The 21447-nt window shown below is 47.9% G+C and overlaps 1 protein-coding gene across 3 annotated transcripts in view; it reads left to right on the top strand.

Annotated features, from left to right (window-relative positions):
- Window positions 1–21447, top strand: part of KMT2B (lysine methyltransferase 2B) — a 64417-nt gene that overhangs the window by 31240 nt on the left and 11730 nt on the right. For all 3 annotated transcript variants that reach the window (XM_079985875.1, XM_079985874.1, XM_079985876.1), the window contains exons 8-25: window positions 7298–7543; window positions 8243–8337; window positions 9251–9349; window positions 9970–10083; window positions 10418–10564; window positions 11273–11368; window positions 11471–11588; window positions 12536–12649; window positions 13017–13201; window positions 14447–14539; window positions 14621–14710; window positions 14925–14998; window positions 15691–15815; window positions 16679–16782; window positions 17555–17692; window positions 19049–19207; window positions 19366–19486; window positions 20346–20424. In XM_079985875.1, coding sequence (XP_079842001.1) covers window positions 7298–7543; window positions 8243–8337; window positions 9251–9349; window positions 9970–10083; window positions 10418–10564; window positions 11273–11368; window positions 11471–11588; window positions 12536–12649; window positions 13017–13201; window positions 14447–14539; window positions 14621–14710; window positions 14925–14998; window positions 15691–15815; window positions 16679–16782; window positions 17555–17692; window positions 19049–19207; window positions 19366–19486; window positions 20346–20424 — 2197 coding nt within the window. The remainder of the gene's footprint in view (window positions 1–7297; window positions 7544–8242; window positions 8338–9250; window positions 9350–9969; window positions 10084–10417; window positions 10565–11272; window positions 11369–11470; window positions 11589–12535; window positions 12650–13016; window positions 13202–14446; window positions 14540–14620; window positions 14711–14924; window positions 14999–15690; window positions 15816–16678; window positions 16783–17554; window positions 17693–19048; window positions 19208–19365; window positions 19487–20345; window positions 20425–21447) is intronic.

Genomic DNA, 21447 nt, shown 5'->3' with positions numbered 1-21447 from the left:
GGCATCATCTATGTCCTCCATTTGGCTTGGGGATCTATAGTAAACTCCCACAATGAGGTCCCTGTTATTCATCTCTCCCTTAATTTTGACCCAAATGCTCTCACTTTGGCTTTGAGGTTCTAAATCTTGGATCTCTTCACAGGTATACACATCCCTGACATATAACGCCATTCCTCCTCCTTTCTTGTCTGGTCTGTTTCTCTGAAATAGATTGTAACCCTCCATTATTACATTCCAGTCGTGGGACTTATCCCACCAGGTTTCAGTGATGCCTATTATGTCATATTTAGTTTGCTGTACCAAGAGCTCAAGCTCATCTTGTTTATTACCCATGCTTTGCGCATTAGTGTACAGACATTGAAGTCCATTAATCATTCCCCCGTATCTCTTATTTAAGGATTTTTTCCTCCCACCACTAGGTCTGCGTGCTGTTTGCTCCATTTGGTCTATGACATTTGGATGATCATGTTCATCAATTGATAGACTCCTACCTTCAGGAGCACTGTCTTCCTCCCCCACATTAGTCAGTTTAAAGCCCTCCTGATGAGGTTTCTGAGATTTTTGGCAAAAACATTCCTCCCAACCGTTGTGAGGTGCAGCCCATCGCTTGCCAGAAGTCCATCTTCAAGAAACTGCAGTCCGTGATCTAAGAATCCAAACCGTTCCTGTTTACACCATTTGCGAAGCCAGCTGTTCACTTCCACTATTTTTCTCTCTCTCCCTGGGCCACGTCGTTCAACTGGGAGGACAGATGAGATGACAATTTGTGCATTTAATTCCTTCAATTTCCTGCCCAGAGCCTCATAGTCTCTTTTGATCTTCTGGAGGCTATTGCTTGCAGTGTCATTGGTTCCCACATGAACCAAGAGGAAGGGGTATTTGTCAGTGGGTTTTATGATTCCTTGCAGTCGTTCAGTTACATCTTGGATCTTAGCCCCGGGGAGACAGCACACTTCCCGAGACATCTTGTCAGGCCCACAGATCACTGCTTCTGTTCCCCTCAGTAGGGAATCCCCTATCACCACTACACGCCTCCTCTTAGGTTTGGTCGGAGTTCTTCCGTGATCTGTCCGTTCCAAGGTCGCCTGCACATTCCCTGAGGACTGACTTTGCTGCTCGTCTTCATATACCTGATCGACTGTAACGAGGGAGAGATCCTCAAATGGAGTCTGCTCTTCATCTTCCATTCTAGGGGAGAGGACCTCAAAGCGATTGTGTATTTCTAAACAATCAGAGCGAACCCTGGGCCTCCTACTTCTTTGAGTCACGTTTCTCCATATATCTGGCTCCTGTGTTGGTGAACTAGCCTCCTTCTCAGGGGAGTCCCCTGTCTCCTCCTTGGTGGAGACGGTGTGCTCTGTTGCTTCCAAGAAGAGCTCCAGCTCTCTAATTCTTTGGAGCGTAGCCACACGTTCCTCCAGTTGCTGGACTTTGTCTTTTAAGAGGGGAATCAACATGCAATTGCTGCAGGTAAAGCTGCCTGCAACCTTTGGCAAGATGGCAAACATTGTGCAGGAACTGCAGGCGACTGCAGCTGTTCCCTCACTCTCCATCTTGAGAACGTGTCGTTGGGGCTGGCTACAGTGGTCCTCCATCATAAGAAGCGTGCAGACAGGACAAGTAACTCCCCCCCCAAAAAAACCCTAGGTCTCCCCCAACAAACGTTTGAGACTAGCTCCCCTAAATCTAAAGATAGATCAAATTGCGCACGCCGCCAGGCGCGCGCCGCTGCCCTACAAGCTCTGATAAGCTCCTCCCACAGCTAATCACCTGCCTCAACAGAAACCCTGCCCCCTCTGACCTTTGCACAGGGAGAACAGCTAATCAGCCACAAGAAACACAAACAGAAGAAACCCCTTTTTGCTCCTTCTTCAGCCGCTGCCCTACAAGCTCTCCCACTACCTCTGCTGGCTCCAGCCTTTACTGGCTCTGCTCCAAGCCCTGCTTGAGTGCTTTTACCTGGCTGGAACTGATATTTAATTAATTAATTAATTAATTAATTGCATTTATATCCCGCCTTTTCTCCAAGGAGCCTCAAGGTGGCATATGTGCATAGTTCTCCCCATCCCCATTAAATCCCCACAACAACCCTGTGAGGTAGGCTGAGGCAGCCCAAGGTCACCCAGCGATCTTTATGACTGGGTAGAGAATTGAACCCTGGTTTTCCCAAGTCCTAGTCCAAGACTGACCACAACACCACAGTGGCCGTCTTTTCCACAGTGAGCTGTGTGCCCAAAGTGGCTTACAACAAACATTCAGAATACAAAGAATAAGGGGAAGTCACCAGTAAATCCAAACAGGACAAAACCTGACAATTTTAGCGAACAGAATAAATTCAATATGACAGAAGGAATGATCTGGACTTAAATGTATAAGTTTAGAGCAGAAAGACAGTAATGTTGTAGGGGCTGATCTTGCTTCACTCCACAGAGTCCTAATAATAATGATGATAATGATAATGATAATATAATTTTTATTTATATCCCACCCTCCCAAGGCAAAGGTGGGCTCAGAGCGGCTAACAACAGTAAAAATAGCACAGTTTACATAAAATCACAGTCAATTAATTGAAATACATTCTAAAATCAATTCAGAATCAAATTAATGGCAACCATTGGGCTAGAGTTCTATGAGGATTACAGAAGGAGGGGGTCAGACTGTGCTTTGGCCAAAGGCCTGGTGGAACAGCTCTGTCTTTCAGGCCCTGCGGAAAGATGTCAAGTCCTGCAGGCCCTAGTCTCTTGTGACAGAGTGTTCCACCAGCTAGGGGCCACGGCCAAAAAAGCCCTGGCTCTGGTTGAGGCTTGAATGCGTTCAGAGAGGGAGGGAGTGGTCTTCTTGCCAGGCTAGATGACTTGCAGCTGGATCCTTCATCTGACTTCCAGGCAGTGGCTTCCTGCGATGAAAAGGAAATGTTGGGGAGGGCAATGATGGTGGAAGCTCCACTGCTAGTCTTATTGCATTCCAAAAAGCCCCAGCAGCCTGTCTCAAATGAGGAGAGGGTCTTCTCACCAGGCTAGATTGCATGCAGCTAACTCCCTCATCTCTCCTCCAGAGGAGGCTGACAGCAGCAGATGGGAAATGCTGGGGAGGGCAATGATGTTGAGTCCTCTTCCCCTGGAAGTTGCAGGTGCTGGTCTTGGAATGTGTCCTTGAACCGTGATTATTATTATTTCATTTCATCATCCGGTCGCCTTTTAGAGTAAAAAGTCTTAGAAGCGACTTGGCAGAAATAAAATGCAGCAGTCTCCCCGTCCACAGCATGAGGACGTGCAAGTTTATGTGCCTTTTCTCTTCACCCTGTCCTCATTCTGGATGCTTTTGAGTTCTTGGCTCTCATAAAATGTAGTAATTTCTAATGTGGCTGTTGTAATAAAGTGATTTCCCCCCCCCGGGGGGGGATGGGCACCAATACAGCTCCTTGCCAACAGCGCAAGGGACCCTGAGAGAAAGAGAAAGACGATATCACATTCCCTGACCTTTTGTTTTCTCAAATGAGGGATTTGAAAGGCAGAGCGGAGAGGGGGGACAACTTTGCAACCTTGGGGCTCCTATACTGCTCTGTTCTATCAATGTGGGGGCATTGGAACCTGACCTGCAGTGACTGTTAGCCTTCGCTTGTGAGGAAAACTACAGCTATCAAATCTCCAAAAGGGGGCGGACCTTCCTTCTTCCACCATGTCTAGCCACAAGCTCTTCCTGAGCCTTCTTGTACTGTGTCTCAGGGCAGATTTCTGTGGGACCCTCTGCCAATGTGGAACTTTTTAACTCTCTGAAAACGACTATTAAAATGCTGTTCTCCTTTATCTAGCGTTTGTATACTGCTTTCCAAGTGCTTTGCATCTGTTACCTTGTGATCATTCTTTAACAACAACCTTGTGAGGTAGGGTAGCATGATCAGCCCCATATTGCAGATAGCAGGAGGGGCCTAAGGCCATGTAGTGAGGCAAGAGGGAGCATTTGAACCAAGGGCTTAGTGGTTTAGAGCCCAAAGTAGGCTATCTACATAGAACTGTACAGTTAAGAGGGATCCGCAAGGGTCAACTAGCCCAATGCCATGCAGTCGTACCTTGGAAGTGGAGTAGAATTCGTTCTGGAAGTCTGTTCAACTTCCGAAACATTCGACTTTCAAAGCGCAGCTTCTGATTGGCTGTAGGAAGGTCCTGCAGCCAATCAGAAGCTGCGGAAGCTGCGTCAGACATTCGGCTTCTAAAAGAACGTTCGCAAACCAGAACACTCACTTCTGGTTTTCGATCGTTCGGGAGCCGGAACGTTTGAGTCCCAAAGCGTTTGGGAGGCGAGGTACGACTGTAATGTCAACTAAAGTGTTTTAAGAAATATGCAAAGCATCCATAACAGATGGCCACCCAACCTCTGTTTAAAAACCACCTTCTGAAGGAGTCCGTTCCATGATAAAGGCTTTGTTTGAATGGCTTTCTTTTTGTGTATATACAAAGGAAGGAAGCACACCAAGCTGTGATGTCAACTGCTCCTTTACCAGCAACTCCCCTCCCTAACCCCAGTTCCTATTCCCTACTATAACTAAGCCTTCTCTAAGATAATTTCTTAATTCAGATGATCACATTTTCTCCTTACCCTCCACTTCCCCTTCCTTCTCTTGCCTCTGTTTCCCACCCTGTTTCTGAATAATAGAGTGTAAGCTTCTCAGGGCAGGGACCTGTCCTCTTAAAAGGCTGCTTGTGCACCATACGTTTAAAGCACATTATGCCCCCCCCCGCAAAGAATCCTGGGAACTGTAGTTCACCCCTTTCAATGCCCAGCACCCTTAACAAACTGCAGTCCCTAAGATTCCTTTTCTTTTGAGGAGTTGTGTGTGTTGTGCTTTAAATGTATTGAGTAAACACAGCCATAAAATGAGATGGCTGTAAGGAGAGCAATCCCGTCATTCAAACAGGTTGAGAACCATTGTGCTATAATGTAGAGGGTAATCTGCCTCCTTCTCTCCCTTCTACTTTTTGCTGGGGGCAATGGAGGCTACTAGGTTTTGAAAGTGCATAGAGGAAGCACAGACAGACTGGGTGGAATTTGCTGGTCAAGGACAAAGATAGGTGGAGCCCTGCAAACCACAACAGATAGTTCCGGGACAATGGATTTGAGGATTGGGGGAATGTGATCTCTTCCCTGCTTGGGGATGGGGAGGGGGAAGTGGGCTTGCCTCAGGAAGAGGTGGGGCCTGGTTCTCCCAGGGAAGCCATTCCAGGTTGAACCAAGCACGAGCCCTGCCTGGTGTATGTGTGGGAAATGGCATTTCTTGCCTGCAGACTGAAGAAGCACTGATTATGTGAGCAGATGATCTTGGGAAGAAGGCTGTGATTTGGGGGTGGGGGGGTGGCAGGGAGGGAGGGAGGGAAAAACAAGGAGGTGGGCCGGGTTTTATTGGATCAGCTCTGGGCAGAAAGATGGCTGTAGCAGCGGAAGCCAAGACTCCTGACCTCTCTATACTCAGCGTGGGGGGGGGGGGGAAGGCAGCTATAAATTTCAGCCTCAACATGGAAGCCCTGCAAGGGGGATTCCCCCTTTCCCTGACCTGTGTCTGTTCCTTCCCTGCCCAATCACTGCATCTAATATGGAAACTGAGGCAGGGGTCTTTACTAACCCCACCCCCACCCCGAGAAAAAGGGCTGATCTCTGGAGTTTGTAATGAATTTCACATGCAATGTGAGGGAAGGGGTGCAATGCAAAAAAGGGGGGGTTTGGGGGTAATGGCTTAATATAGCAAAGACAGCCAGAAAGAGTTTTGTAAGACTAAGAAGACAGATTCCCTGCAGCTAAAGTTTCATGACTGCCTGCTTTGAGTACTGTGGTCTTTCAGGCTGTTAGATTTTAATTATGCAATTTTTATTTTTTTAAAAAAATGGTTGCTGCTCCCAACCTGGGTTGCAATCCCCTTGTGCATTTAAATGGGTGTAAGCTCAGAACTTACTTGTGAGTAGGTCTGAAGAGTCTTGTGCTGCATCACAGCTCCCCTTCTGGAGTTTGTAGGGAGGTTTTGCTGGGAAAACTCAAGCTGCCTTGAAAGCCTTGTGACTGGAACAATGGCCCAGACCCAGTCCTGGCCAGGTGAATGCTTAACTAGCCTTTGTATTGGAAATGAGGTAGTTGAGGAGACTGCCAGATTCTCCCTGGGGGAAAAGAATCAGTTTTGCCTGCCTATTGAGAAAGGTAGGGTGGAGGCACAGCAAAAACATTATATCAGGAGGGACAGAGAGATACTCTCAGAACCAGATTGTTGGGAGGGAGGGGAGAAATAAATGAGCAGTTGAAGAAGAGGGAAAGATAAGACTTCTGTAAGGTAAGTGAGCTTATTAAAAAGGTTTTGCCACAAGTGAAATCCTGGATGGTATTGCTGTTTTGCACCCCAAGCAGTGTTCGAAACTCCCATTGTTCTAGGCGCATTTTGCGACAGGGAATTTCTTCAGCATGAGCAGTTTCTGAGCTCTGGGCACAGTACTGCGCCTAAGATTTCAGATTAAAACTGCAGAGTGGAAGGGAAGGAGGACCTTTTTCTGCCTCCCCACTTCCAGCTACTCTCTGAAGACTGGAGACAAGACTCTCTTAAGAATATTAGGGGGAGTGGGCAGGGGAAGGACTAGACGGTGTGAAAAATGAACATAATATTTTAGCTGCAGTTCATTCATTTTCAGCGCTGTATTCTTGTTATTAAAAAAGCGCACCTAGACATTCTGTTGTTGCGCCCATAACCTACATTTAAGGTGCTACTTAGCCCCTAGCTTTCATATCTCAGTTTCTAACACCGACCCCCAGGCAGCTCAGCAAATTAAGAGCTGTTATGAGGTGTGTTATTTCTTTTGTTAAATTTGTATCCTGCCTTTCCTCCAGGGAGCTCAAAGTTATTATTATTGTTATTAATATTAATAATTATCCACCATTCACCCTAAGGTCCTAGAACGGGTAGCAACCATTTAAAATACAGCTTGAAACAAATTGCAGTCACAATAATAGAGTAGATCTTGAAAATATTTATCTCAAGTGCCAAAGGCTAGGGTAAAGGGTATACAAGGTTGTTCCTCACAACAACCTGGCGAGGTTGAGAGACTTGAGCTTCCTAATCCAGCATTCTAACCCCCTACACCACATGACGCCAGCTTTGCCCTGCTCTGATGTGCACAATACTAGTGGTTATCCCTCCCACATCCCTTGCAATGACGGCAGCCCTTCTGTAGAGTGTGTGGCAGGGGGGAGGTGAATGGGACAATCTGGTCCTCATGGACAGCACCCGCCTCTGAGACTGCTCACTCCATGCCTTCGTCTCCAGGCCGTACGGTAGTGAAGCCCATCGTCCCCTGGGATTCGGAGGATTCTCAAGAGGAGTTCCCAGCCCCCTGGGAAGTCATGCTGGGGGCCACGGAGACAGCGGAGCAAGACTCCCTGCTGCAGCGCAAGTCAGCCCGGCGCTGCGTCAAGCAGAGGCCTTCCTATGACATCTTTGAATCCTCTGACTCGGAAAAAGAGACGGTGTCTGGCTCGGCCACACATCGCCGGAAATCCTCCAGGGACTCAGGTGAGAGAGAGGGGGCTGCTTTGCATCAATCCTGCATGTAGATAGCCCCGTGCACCAATCCTACAAAGGAATAATGTTGCTGCATGCTCATTGCAACTTCCCATGACATTTGTGTGGCGGGGTCAGTGTGCCTTGCTGGACTTGCACCACATCAAGTTAACTTTTCTGGGTGACTTTGGCTGTGTGTGAAGCAGCCTTTGTTGTTCTGTAACTCTGTGGCTGTGTGAGCCACCCTACCCCATTTAATGGACTTAGCTGAACCCTACCCACCTCTTCCGTCTCAGTGGGGAACGACTGCTCCAGGGATGTGCCATTGTCTGAGGCCTGTCTCAAACTTGGGTCCCCTCCCGTGGTTGCACTACAACTCTCATCATTCCTAGCTATCAGCACCAGTGGTCAGAGATGATGGGAGTTGTAGCCCAACAATAACTGGGGACCCAGGGTTGAGAAACACTGCTCTAGATTATGTTGGACTACACCTTTCCCTATCCCTGGCCATTGGTCATGCTGATGGGGCAGATGGGAGCTGCAGTCCAAGCAGCTTGCGGAGAGCCAAAGGTTCCTCAGCCCTGTGGTAAAGGCTAGCTGAGTTGCTGTGCTTTCGAGAACAAGAATAGGACCTTATCCAGTTTGGGACTGATCAAAGCTGACAGGGAAGAAAAGAGCTGGTTGACCGGCAGTTCCTGCTTTCATTTCCAGATCTGCTTCCCATGGATTCGGAGGAGCAGAGTCGGCCCCGCAGGACCCCCCTCCAGCCTGTGGTGCAGCTGAAGGCCAGAAAAAGGCCAGAGAAGGTGAGGCTTGGGCAAGGATTAAGTCAGAGCAGGCAGGGACTAGCCCACATTTGTTTTTTAAAATGCAGCAGTTTTATTGTGATCCACATTGTATTCTACCATTATAGCCCTTTGTGGGCTGTGGAAGACAACTCAGCCCAAAGATTTAGTGTAAAAAAGGGCTCAGCATGACCCTTCTGCCTTTTGACTGAGTGTGTGTATGTGTTCGTTCCCAGTATCCAAGTTGTTGTCTTTGGGAAGTGGCCATAATTTCAAGGGCCAAAACCAAATCTCCAACACAGGTCTTTTAAAACCTATATCTTTCAGAAGTCTCTAGGCTGCTGAGGCAACCCATAGACAGTCCAGACTTTATTTGATGGCTGCTGAGGTTTGATGAGAGGTTTTTCAGTTTTGGTATTTCCTTGCTGGTTTTTTTAAAAAAGTATTCTTCTTCTTTTGGTATATCACTAGCTTTGAGCATGAGGAAAGCAGCCTATAAATGCAAATTGGACCTGCAGAAAACACCCAGAATTGTGGGGTGTTTCTATTCAGGGTTCAGCCAGCTAGCCAACCATGCCTTCCTTCAGAATAACCTCTTCCAGGGCTAGAAGCCCTCCAGCTGTCTCACCATCCCTACCATTGGCTATGCTGGAGTTAGAGTCCAGGAACAACTGGAGGCACATAGAAATCCTGGTTTGTATCCAGCTAAGATTTGCTTGCAATTGACCCACTGAAATTGATAGACCTCAGTTGGTCATGCCCATTAATCTCAGCAGATCTACTCTTGTGTAGAACTTGCCTGGGACACAACCTCCTGTTTCCTTTTCCAATGGGTCCTCTTGGTCTGAGCTTTCACCCTGTTTAGGGAAACGGCCATGCATTGCATTTTCCACTGGACTCTGTTCATTTGCCTCTCTGTCCCTTCCTTCCATAGGATGTCCCATCGTCTGGCACACTCCCATCTGTCTCCAACGGCTGGAACGGGAAGCAGAAATCCACGGATGGCATCCACAGGCTCAGAGTTGATTTCAAGGTGCAGGGTGGGGAGTATCTTGTTTGAGAGATGCATCTTTGAAATGATGATATTGAAACACGAGACAAATTGTGGGCCACAAAATGCTCTTTGGGGCACCCCCCGCACATCTTCCTGCAATAATAATAATAATCAAAGCCTTAATCTGATGTAACGCCTTTTTTAATATCTGCTTTCTGCTGGTGCGATTCAAGCTCAGCCAACTGCAAATGAGCCAGAACACCGTAAAATCTGCCCCCAACCTACCCCTCATTCACAAATCACACATACCCATTGTACTTTGAAGAGCACAGGTATGTCTAACTTGATGGTACTGCCAGAAATGCTCCGGCTTTTTTCCTAGCTGCTTAGGAGCACTGCTTTCGTACAAGCAGGGTAGGAAGAGGAGAAGAGGCTGCAGTGAGCTTAAAGCAGTGGCCACAGGTCTTGGCAACCCCAGCCATTCGTGGTCAAAGGCCAAGAATGATGGGAGTTTCAATCCAGTAACGCTTAAAAGAGCCACAGGTTCCCCACCTCTGGGCTTGATGATCTCTAATCCCTTTCAATTCAGAGATTTGCTCCATGTAGCTCTTTTCACAGCTATCCCTCTGCCCCCCCCTCCCCACTTGTGTATCTTGTAGGAGGACTGTGACCTGGAGAACGTCTGGCTGATGGGTGGCCTTAGCATCCTCACCTCGGTGCCGGTCACCACGCAGGTGGTGTGCCTGCTCTGTGCTAGCAAGGGGTTCCATCAGGTAGGTCTTGAGTTATGGGGTGAGGATACCTGCATTCTGGGATTTCCAGCATCTCAGTTGTGTGGGGTGGAGGGAACGGATTACGAGCCCCATTCAGAAGGTTGGGAAGGGGGGCCACTTGAGGCCTTGTATCCAAACATAGATAAAAACCTGCTTCTTGATCTCAGGAACCATCATGCCTAATTGGGATACAAATGCATAGCAAATAGACCAGGCCTTGTTTTGTACCTGGAACAGGGTGGGGGACACTGGGGTAGCTTCTGACTTGCAGAGAGTTTCTGGCTTCCGTGTATCAAAGTGCATCTAATGCATCTGCCCACCATGTGCTTTGCAGCTTGTGTTCTGCCAGGTGTGCTGCGACCCCTTCCACACCTTCTGCCTGGAGGAGGATGAACAGCCGTTGCCTGAGCAAGAGGAAAGCTGGTGTTGTCGCCGCTGCAAATTCTGCCATGTCTGCGGTCGCAAAAACAAGGCATCCAAGGTAAGGCGGAGTGTTTTTTCCAGTGTGGGATCTGTGCAAGGGGAGGGTCTGTGGAAGTAAACATGGCTGCTTACAGGGGCTGCACACCCCACCCATGCTCTCGTGATCCCTACACAAAACACAGCTGGAGATGGAAGGGGTGGCCTCACCACTTCAGGAATGCAGGTCCCAAGAGATTACCCACAAAGCAATGTAACCCTAGGCATTTAAAAAAAGAAGAAAAAGACACCCCCTGTCACCCCTGAACTAGAGTGTGAGCAAAGGTTTTTAGCAGCATGCAAGGAAAGGGCATATCTAAAGAGGAACAAGGAAGGTTGGGCTGTGCCTTGGTTGTCTGAAGAACAGGAATGAGAGGAATGCATGACTCCAAGATTTTACGCATTAAAGGCAGGCAAAGTTATATCACAACATCATGGGGAGAAGTCTGGACAGGGATGGTAAGGAGAAGCATCTTTGTCATGATATCTGATGCCAGGTTTGAAAGGATCCCAAGAACCTGATTTCCCGGGTAGGTTCCTACATGTGAAACCAAGAGCCATGGCTTGCTCTCTGCATTTTGATCACCTCTGTAAAAGCAGAGACATATACACCTACTTTGCTTTGTTCTCTCCTGCCTGTCTTCTTTGCATTTCTCATTGGGATTTCTGTCGTACCAAAAACGTGCGTAATGGCCTACTTTCCCTCTCCTTGTTCCTCAACCTGCCGCAGCAACTGCTGGAGTGTGAGCGCTGCAGGAACTGCTATCACCTGGCTTGCCTTGGGCCCAACTACCCCACTAAACCTTTCCGTAAGAGGAAGGGCTGGGTAAGTGTCTTGCAGATTCCCGGCACCCCTCTAGTTTGGCAGACCCTTCCCTCGCTTGTGTTGCAGCTGCTAACCTGTCTCCTTCATCCTCTCCCTATTCAGATCTGTTCGGCCTGCATCCGCTGTAAGAGTTGCGGGACAGCTCCAGGGAAGAACTGGGACACAGAGTGGTCGAGTGACTACAGCTTGTGCTCTGCTTGCTCTGTGCTCTACGATAAAGGTGAGCATAGCGGAATTGCCTGGAAAATGCCATGGGTTTCATTTTGAGCTGTGCCAGGTAAGGCATTGCGAGGGGCTGACATTCCACAAACAAGTTCACATATTTTGCTCACACAATGCGTGTCTTCCTTAGCCCTAGACAGCAAAGCCTTACACAACACTGCGACCCAAATAGTTGTTGTACTCTTTCTTTCCTACAAGTTCACCCATTCATTTACATTGTCATCTGAAACTTCTCTTCCAGGGGCCTCTCCTCTTCTGGGATTTAATGGGCAGCTAGTGGGGGGGGGGGAGAGAGAGAAAGCTTTTTTGGGGTGTTGGCCCCTCACCTTTGCCATGGCTTCCCCAAGGAGGCTTGCCAGGTGTCTATTCTGGTGATGTTCAGATGGCAAATAGGTTTTTGTTTTCCCTGGACTTTTAGAAATCCTACATTTTTATTTTGTTTTTTTAAAAATTATGCAGTTGATGTAGAGGCTGTCCTGTTTGAGTTTTTTTATGTTTTACAAGCAGCCTTGTAGCTGGATTCTAACAAACCAGAACATCAGTGGAGTTTTGAAATTGGTGTTTAAGATCTGTGCTGTTTTGAAAGCTTCAGTCTTAACTCAAAATTGTATCCAATCATAAACAGAAACCTGTTCCTTGATCTCAGGAACCATCATGTCAAATTTGGATGCAGTATCTGAAGAGGTGTCCTGATGCATAGCGAACAGGCAAACTTTCCAAAGCGTAGATTGATGATGCTGTTTATACTGCATTGCATTGTTTTATATTGATTAGCTTACCTGATTTTGGACTCAGAAGGTGTCGGATATATACGGAGCAAATAAATAAAGGGGGAATGAATACACAGCTCATTTTGGGAGGGCTCGGAGAGGGCTTTGAATATCACCTGAACTGCAGAAGAAGATTCCATTAGCTTGTTCTCTGCCTCCCTCTTTTCCCATCCAGGTAACTACTGCCCAATCTGTTTGCACTGCTATGAAGACAATGACTACGAGAGCAAGATGATGCAGTGTGCCAAGTGTGACCACTGGGTTCATGCCAAGTGTGAGGGACTCTCAGGTTTGTTCTGAACCCAGAGTAACATGACCTTAACTGCTGCTTCATCACAGATCCCTCTCCCTCCTTCACATCTGCCTACCTGCTTACATCTCAAATGGCGGGGAGGAGAAATAATGTGGGGGAGAGTTGTGGCAGAGTCAGGAGAAGACAACACAGGCAATTGAGAGGCGAATGCAGGCCGCAGCCTCTGTTAAATTGCCTATGATATGCTCCCCTTTTTGACCTTCTGGCTAGGTCTTGCCCTTGATGGCATACGCCTGCCCATCTTGCTAGCGTTGGTGTGCGCAGCAGGGTGGCCTGAGAACAGCATGACAGCCTTTGGGCTAAGATTGGGCATCTCTGATGTGTTCCCACCCCCCTCTTACAGATGAAGGCTATGAGATCTTGTCCAACTTACCCGAGAGTGTCATATACGCTTGCCGGCCCTGCTGCGGCAGTGACAAGGCCAAGTGGCGGGAAGTCCTCACCTTGGAGTTGCGCAAGGGTCTCCGGCAGGTGCTTCAGGGGCTGATGAGTTCCAAGTGCGCCACCCCGCTGCTTCAGTGCACACAGGTATGTTCTCTCCAGGGCATGCGTAACAGCAGGGAGTTGTGCTTTTAAAACCACTGTTCTTGATCTGGCTGCCCTACTGAAGGAGATTTTTCTTGGCCCCATTCGCAGGCACACTTTGGGCATGGCTGGGCTGGACACATCCGTGTCCAGCATTCTTCAAACACAGTCTCACTCCTTCGATCTGGTTGCCCATTCCTTGGCTAGGTGGGAAGATGCTGGGATAGCTCAGTCAGTAGAGCATAAGACTCTTAATCTCAGATGCTCAGAGTCGTGAGTTTGAGCCTCGTGTTGGGTGAAAAGATTCCTGTGTTGCAGGAGGTTGGATTATATTACCCTCGTAGTGCCTTGTTGATTCTATGACTTCAGCTTTCCATGATATTTGAGTCTGTACGTTGCTTACCATGATAAAGGAGGGGTGTAGTATCAAGTGACATCCCTAAGGATAAAAGGAATGTATTCCTTCATGCAACCATGGCAGCCAGAATCATAGTGGCAAAAAATTGGAAAACTAATAAAATACCAGAATTATTAGAATGGAGAACCAAATTTCTTGACTTTGCGGAGATGGCAAAATTAACAGCATCAATTAGAGGCTACTCTAATCAAAAAATTAATAAAGAGTGGGAATCCTTTAAGTAATACATGAAAAAAGTCGGTGCTGGATTTTAAAAATTAATATGCAAAAGTTTAAAAGGTGCAAGCAGATAGGATAATAATATATTAAGGATGGAATAACAAATAAGGTGGATAACGCAACAATAACAAAAATAATAGGTAAAGAAGATCACACACAGGTGAAGGGAAGTACTGGGCTATGGGGGAGGGAGGTGAAGGGATTAATTGAAATTGTTAAAGACTGGTATAGGATTTAGGAGACTTAATTTTTTATAAAGATCTATAAGGAAAGCAGAAAGCAGCAAGAAATATCAAGTAAAGGTGTCGGAGAGGAGATCAGTGTAAATGAAAACATGAGACTTACGGTTTTGTTACATATGATTTTATTTTGGAGTTGTCTGCTTATTTTGGAGTTGTTGTAAAGAATATATTATGTGAATAAAATAATAAAGGATATGAAATTGGGGGGGGAGATAAAGGGGGGTAGAATCTTAGAGCTTATGGGAAATGTTTTGATTTATTGCAACACAGGACCTTTATGTCACAGCGTTCTTTGCATGCTGTAGGCAGGGGTGGGGTGGAGGCTGCAGAACAGGTGGCAGTGCCCCATTTTTCTCTGTCCTTTGCCAGTGCTGCCCGGATGACGGCGTGAAGGTTCACCTGCGGCCCTGTGACCTGCGCACTGTCAACAAGCTGTTTGAACAGGGTCACTACTCATCCGTGGTGAGTGTTGGGAGCAGGGATTCCAGGCTGGAACGGGAGCAAGGCCTCTGACCTCTGCTGAGCTGCTTTCTCTCTTTGCAGCATAGCTTCAATGAGGACATGGTGGGGGTCCTGCTGGGGCACACAGAGGAAGACCAGACCGGCCTTATGGCAAAGGCACTCTACATCGAGGTAACTCTGTACGATCTGGGTTTGGTGGGGAGGAGGGATGTGTGGTCTGGATTGACCTAACGTAAAACTAACTTGAGTGGGAATTGGGGGGGGGGGGTGTTTGGGGGTGTTTGTGCACGTGCTCCACGCTGGCTTGGGAGCACTTCCCCCCCTGCAATTCGGCACAGCCTCTCTCCCCAAGCAGCCTTGTGATTGCCTGCTTTTATCTTTCCAGCTCATGGAAAAGTTCTTCAGCTGGTTTGATGCTCAGGATGTAAAGCACTGGACCCGCAGCAGCAACCTTCCCAAGTGAGTGCTCAGTAGCTGAAAGCATCAAAGTCATGCCTCCCCCTCACCAACGGTGTCCATTCAGGGCTTCTCTGGTGCTTTTTTGGGGGGGGGGGAATTGCAGGCTTCAGACGCACCATGGACCATTGTGTGCAATTCAGTATGGAAGTTCCAACGACATTATGGGAATCTGTACAGGGGCTCAAAATAGGAGCTGTGTACAAACTACAAAAACCATTCAGGCCCAATATAATCTGTTTTCCTTGAAATTTGCTGCTACTCCAAGTGACTAGAGTAGGAATTTGAATTGGTTAAAGGCGTGGAAAATACACAGCCTGGTCTCCTCTTCCTTTTTGTCACACTTTTTGTTTGGTAAAGTGACACTGGAAATCTGTATTCTCACCACAGGCTAATCCATTATAGGTGCAGATGAGAGATAAGATGGTGAGATCACAGTAAATTCATGGGGATAGGGCAGACTTGGCCCTGTGTCTCCCAGTAGCAAGACTTTTTATCTGTTCACAGCTCCCACAATTGGCTTTAGATCCTGTTCTTTTCTTACCACCTCCCCTTTTTATTTTTATTTTGCATTTCAGTCACTGGCTTCAAGCCTGTTCTATATCTATTCCTGCGGCCTGTTTCAAACTCTGAACTGGGGTTTCCTTAGAACCAGAGCTTCTGCAGTCCCTGACAACTTCTTTTCTCCCCAACAGTGGCATGCTTCCTAACGCTGTTCTGCCTCCCTCCTCTGACCACATCTATGCTCAGTGGAGGCAGCCTGAGGAGGTCATCCCGGCTGCCAACAGCCACCTGGCTTCTACTGGGTCTGAAAAGACAGGTGAGATTTTGGGTTTCATCAGGCATAGGCAAACTCGGCCCACCGGATGTTTTGGGACTACAACTCCCATCATCCCTGACCACTGGTCCTGTTAGCTAGGGATGATGGGAGTTGTAGTCCCAAAACATCTGGAGGGCCGAGTTTGCCTACGCCTGGTTTTCATGGAGTAGAAGCTGCCTCTCTGCAGACTCCCTTGGTTTTTACAATTGCCCAGGATAACTTTGGCTGCTGCAGTTCTCCTGCTAGAAGGGAACATAAGAAGCTGCCTTATAGCAAGTCAGGGCATTGGTCCAACTAGCTTCATATTGTCTACACTGACTGATAGTAAACCTCCAGGTATAAAATGGGTCTCCCTTAGCTGTACCTGGAGATGCTGGAGATTGAACTGCAATGTTATGCATGCAAAGCAGTGTGCACTATGCTTGTCGCTCTGTATTTCCTTCTTTCTCTCCTGGTTCCCTCTACATCAGGGTTTCCCAAACTTGGGCCTCCAGCTGCTTTTGGACTACAATTCCCATCATCCTTAGCTAGCAGGACCAGCTGTCAGGGCTTATGGGAATTGTAGTCCTGCTGTTTTTGGAGACCCAAGTTTGGGCAACTGCTCTACATCAAAGGTTAGAAACCCATGGCCCTCCAGTTATTGTTGGACTCCTAATCTCCAGCATGGCCGCTGGGGATGTGTGATGGGAGTTGGAGTCCAGCGATATCCAGAGGGCCAGAGATTCCCCACTCATGTTCTGCAAAGAAGATCTCTGTGTCCTTTCTGGAAGATACTCTCTGAAAGGATTTTTTTTTGGGGGGGGGGTTCTTGCCCTCCAGCAGCTGGAGCTCAATGCCTAACCGCTTTCCTTCTCTCCCTGTAGCTGGGAAAGACTCAGAACATGCCGTGCTGCAGCAGCCGTTGGACGACCCTGAGGACAAGAGACAGTGTGCCTTGTGCCTCCAGTATGGAGATGCTCCTTCCAAGGTAAGACTACACCCTTCTGCTTTGAGAAAAACATAGGAAGGACCATTCTGGATCAGACCCAATGGCTTGTGCATCCTGGCATCCCTGTTCCCCACAGTGGCCAGTCGGGAAGCCCAAAAGCAGAACGTATGCAAGATAGAGCCCTCCTGCTGCTGTTGTTCCTCTAGTGCAGGAGTTGTCAACCTGGTCCCTACCGCCCACTAGTGGGCGTTTCAGGATTCTAGGTGGGCAGTAGGGAGTTCTATGGCACAAGCTGAATACTCCTTCCATCGAGCACTGGTGGGCGGTGAGGAAATTTTACCAGCAAGAAAGATGCATTACTGGGCGGTAGGTATAAAAAGGTCCATGGGGTCACGAAGAGTCGGACATGACTAAACCACTAAAGAACAACAACAGCAAACCCCTGCTCTAGTGACGGCCATTCTCAGGCACACTGTCTGGAACTATGTAGCCATCGGGGCTAGTATCTTACTGATGGAAAGTGTCCTAGCCGCACCTTTTTGAGGCTATATTGAGAGAATAAGGGAAGAAGTGTGGGAGAACCAAATCCACTGGCTTTGTAGGGTGGTTTTGTCTGTTTGTTGTTTTTGGTGTGGAGGAGGTAGCTTAAGTGGAGGATTGGACAGGGCCAGGAAGTCTATAGCCCCTGGATCCCGTCTTGTGTCCGGGAGGTGACCATGTGAACCCCTTGCAAATCCCTTCCTTGTGGCTAGACCTTGAGATGTTGCCTTCCCCCTCCCTCTTCAACGTGAGCTCTCTTGCTGCCCTACAGGATGCAGGGAGGCTTCTGTACATCGGCCAGAATGAGTGGACGCACGTCAACTGTGCCATCTGGTCAGCCGAGGTCTTTGAGGAGAACGATGGCTCCCTGAAGAACGTGCATGCTGCCGTAGCCCGGGGTCGGCAAATGGTGAGTTGGGCTTCTCTCCATTCAGCTCTGTAGAAGAGGGGATAGGACCAGACCCTCCTTGTGGCCAGTGCCAGATTTACGTATAAGCTAAATAAGCTATAGCTTAGGGCCCCACAAAAATTTAAAGGGGAAAAAACCTGGATGTACATTTCCAAAATATAAGATAAAAAACAAATAAAATAAAACCTACATACAACAACCATGTTTTGTGTTGTGTGTGGACCTATTAAGGACCTATTAGGTCCATAAATTACCATATAGCATATATTTAACACAAAAAACAGCAACAATTTGTTGTTGACAAAGGACAGCTGGACATATAAAGGGCCCCATTAACTTCAGTAGCTTAGGGCCTCATCAAACCTAAATCCGGCCCTTCTTGTGGCTTCAGTAGAATTCCCACTGTGAGCGAGGGTCTTGAAAACACTGCACTTTACAAAGAAAGACACTGCTGAATAGGGGCGGGGGAACTTTTATCCGTCCGCATTGCCACAATTCAAAGACACATTCCAGCCAGGTATTCAAGGAAGTGGGCATGGGAAGGGAGCCTCGTGAGAGTTGGAGTCAGGGGAGATGGGGCCAGAGCCTAAGGAGGGTTCTGTGGGCCAGATAGAGAGGCCTGAGGGCATTTGCTCTTGAACCCGAGGCCCCCCACCCCTGCTGTAGAGGACCAAACTAGCCTGCTCCTGAAGCTGCCCATATTTCAGCCTTAGTTTTGCAGTCACTGCTGCTCAAAACCTTTCTTTAAAAGCCGATCTCTGAGATTCTTGGTATGCTGAATTTTGCTCCGGTAATTGAATTTCCACAATTGCACACAGCATATGAATAGCGATGTGGACATGATGGTTTAACAGCTGTCCAGACTTTTTCGTCAGCCAGATCTTATGTTCCCTGGACCCACTTAGAGCCTCCACTCAAATTAAGAATCAAAACTCCTCTCCCTCCCACCCCCCGGCCAGGGTGGAGCTGAAAACTCCTTCCAAGTGTTCACTGCTGTGAGAACAGTGCTTGGGTATTACTACAGATCTTATCAATCAACTAGAAAGTCCCAGCAAGACTGCATCGTCGACATGGCTGCTTTCTGCATCTGATTGCATTGATGTGTAGGGTGATCTTGATGACGAGGAAAAGAGAGGAAGCAATGGGGTGTTTGGAGTGCATGTTTGTCTCTATAATGTGTGTATAAATGCCCTCCCCAAATTACATCTTGGTCAGAAATGAATGCAGACTGATGATTTTGTTCCTTGGGGAGATTTTGGCCCTCTGCGTCTTTGCTTAGTGCCACACTTTAGCCCTTGCCCTGCTGCAGTGGTGTTCCTTCCACACCTTTGACATACCTCTCCCCCCCCCCCTTAGCGCTGCGAACACTGTCAACGTACAGGGGCCACGGTTGGCTGCTGCCTCTCCGCGTGCATCAGCAACTACCACTTCATGTGTGCTCGCCTCTGCCAGTGCACCTTCCAGGATGACAAGAAAGTCTTCTGCCAGAAGCACGTTGACCTCCTGGATGGAACAGTAAGTAGGGAGGGCACCTTCAGGCTTCCTGTTGCCTCTGGGATGAGTGGGTCGTGGGTGGGACAGTTCTGTTAGGACTGGCAGTTTTGTCTTCTGAAGCTTGGTCACTGCAAATAGAATTTAAGAGGGTCCCTTGGCCATGTTGTCTGTCTTTTTAGGAGATAGTTGCTGAAGATGGGTTTGATGTCTTGCGCCGCGTCTACGTTGACTTCGAGGGCATCAGCTTTAAGAGGAAGTTCATGGTGGGCCTGGAGCCAGACACCATCAACATGATGATAGGTAATTATATGGGGACAGGGCAGGAGAGCAGCACTTTGCTATGCAAACACTGTGGTCCAGAGTAGATGGGATTTTCTCCTCTAGCAAGTGGGTGGTTCTGCATTTGAACGTGCAGGGAATAGGAGGGACCAGCTTGCTTCAGAATGGAGCGGAAGAATCTGCAAGTAGAAATGGATTCATCACCGCTCTTTGCACCTTGTATCTGTCACGCCTCTGTTCTGGCAGTGTCTGCGCTGGTTATCTCAAACACCAGCAAATAAGCTTGTTGTTAATACTTAATGGGAGCAGGGAGAGAGAGGGAGGGAGGGAGGGCCTCATCTACAAGGGGAAAAAGTAAACTCTGAAACCATTGGGGTGGAGAAACATTTGTCCCCTCTGAACTATATCTTAGATTGCATCCTGTCCCATAGTGCCAATGCCGGCTAAGCCAACCCCTGTCTTCGTGCATACACCTTGAGTTCCTGCGTCTTGGCTAGGCCCATTTTGGGAACCCAGAAACTAACTTTCTTGGTTCCCTTGTAGACAGAGTGTAGGATGCCCTCATTAGCCTCTCCAGAAGTGCCTAAAAGGCAGAAAATCTAAGCAACTATTCTTTATCCTTTCCCTTTGCTCATGCACTAATTACCATGGGACGCCGTCCATTGGGACACCCTCAGGTACAAACTCTGTTGAAACAGAGGCTTCTGCAGCAGAACTCTCCCCAGTGGATTGTATCCATTAGGTCTGATAGGTTTTTCTCTCTCTCATGCTCTGCCATCCGTAATAGCCCCCCTAACCCACATCCTGAGGCAACTGGCTTTCCGTTCGCCTCATTTTTGCTCTGTTTCTGGCTCTCTGCTCAGTGTGTTTGTGCTTCCAGGCTCCATGAAGATCGACAGCTTGGGGATGCTGACAGATCTGTCTGAGTGTGAGGGACGCCTCTTTCCCGTAGGCTACCAGTGAGTATCCGCATTAAAGTTGGTAGCAGCCTCACACCCACCTTAAGTGACAAAGGAAAAACAATCCCATGCTAGCTATGCTGAGGATCGTCACCAGGGGAGCCGTTATGGGGGGGGGGGGGTATGGATACGAGATGGCTTTTGGCAGGGGATACCCAGAAGAAAAGGACTGGGCAACTGCTTCTGTGCCACACTGCTTCAAAATTCTCTGCCAGCTTTAGGAGTCCTCACAGCATTTGGGGCCGTTCCTTCAGCTCTGATTTGGTCAATCATGAAGAGCAAGACCCAGTTTCCAAAATTTCATTGAGACGTTTTCCTCTGAAATCATGCTAAGGTCACATTTACTGAGCAAGCAATGCTTGCCTGTTGCATTTGATTATGAGGTCGAAAGACCCCGAGCTCCTTTTTAGGCAGTCAAAATCCAAGAGCACTCAACACGTGGAAGTTGATCCGGCTGCCTTCACTGTGTGCCCAAGATTCCTGGATTTCACCCATGTGAAAAAGGGCTCAGGTCTCCTGGGTGGCCTTTAGACAGGCTGCTGCATTGACTGTCCACACTGTTAGAGCTAATTGCACTCTTTCCTGGGAGCTGCACTCAGTCCTGGCTCCTGGATCTTACCTGTGTGGTGCCTGCTTTTGCAAACACTGGTTTGTTGCATTCACACTCCACATATTTGGGTATGGATGGATCTTGAGAGAGACACTCAAGAATTGAAAATGCAATTTGTGTCTGAAGCATCCCTTGGTGGTTTATGTACTGAACATTTTAAGTGTTTAATAGGAAGGGAGGTGTGTGTGAATGTCGCTCTTCTCTTAATACGGTATTAAATTAATGGTATCTGAAAACTTTTCCACTGTGGTTGCTGCTGTGCAGATGTTTGCAGCACTCTGCATCCCTCAAGTAACCTCTCCAGATGAAAAATTGCCCACCATTTGCTTTCCTTAAAAGGATTGTCATACAGTTTCCCATTTATAATAATTACGGGCTAGTGAAATAATAGAAATACAGGTTTTTAAAAATCG

This window comes from Podarcis cretensis, assembly GCF_951804945.1.
Source record: "Podarcis cretensis genome assembly, chromosome: 8".
Lineage (NCBI taxonomy): Eukaryota > Metazoa > Chordata > Lepidosauria > Squamata > Lacertidae > Podarcis > Podarcis cretensis.
This window is presented reverse-complemented; position numbering and strand designations above follow the sequence as displayed.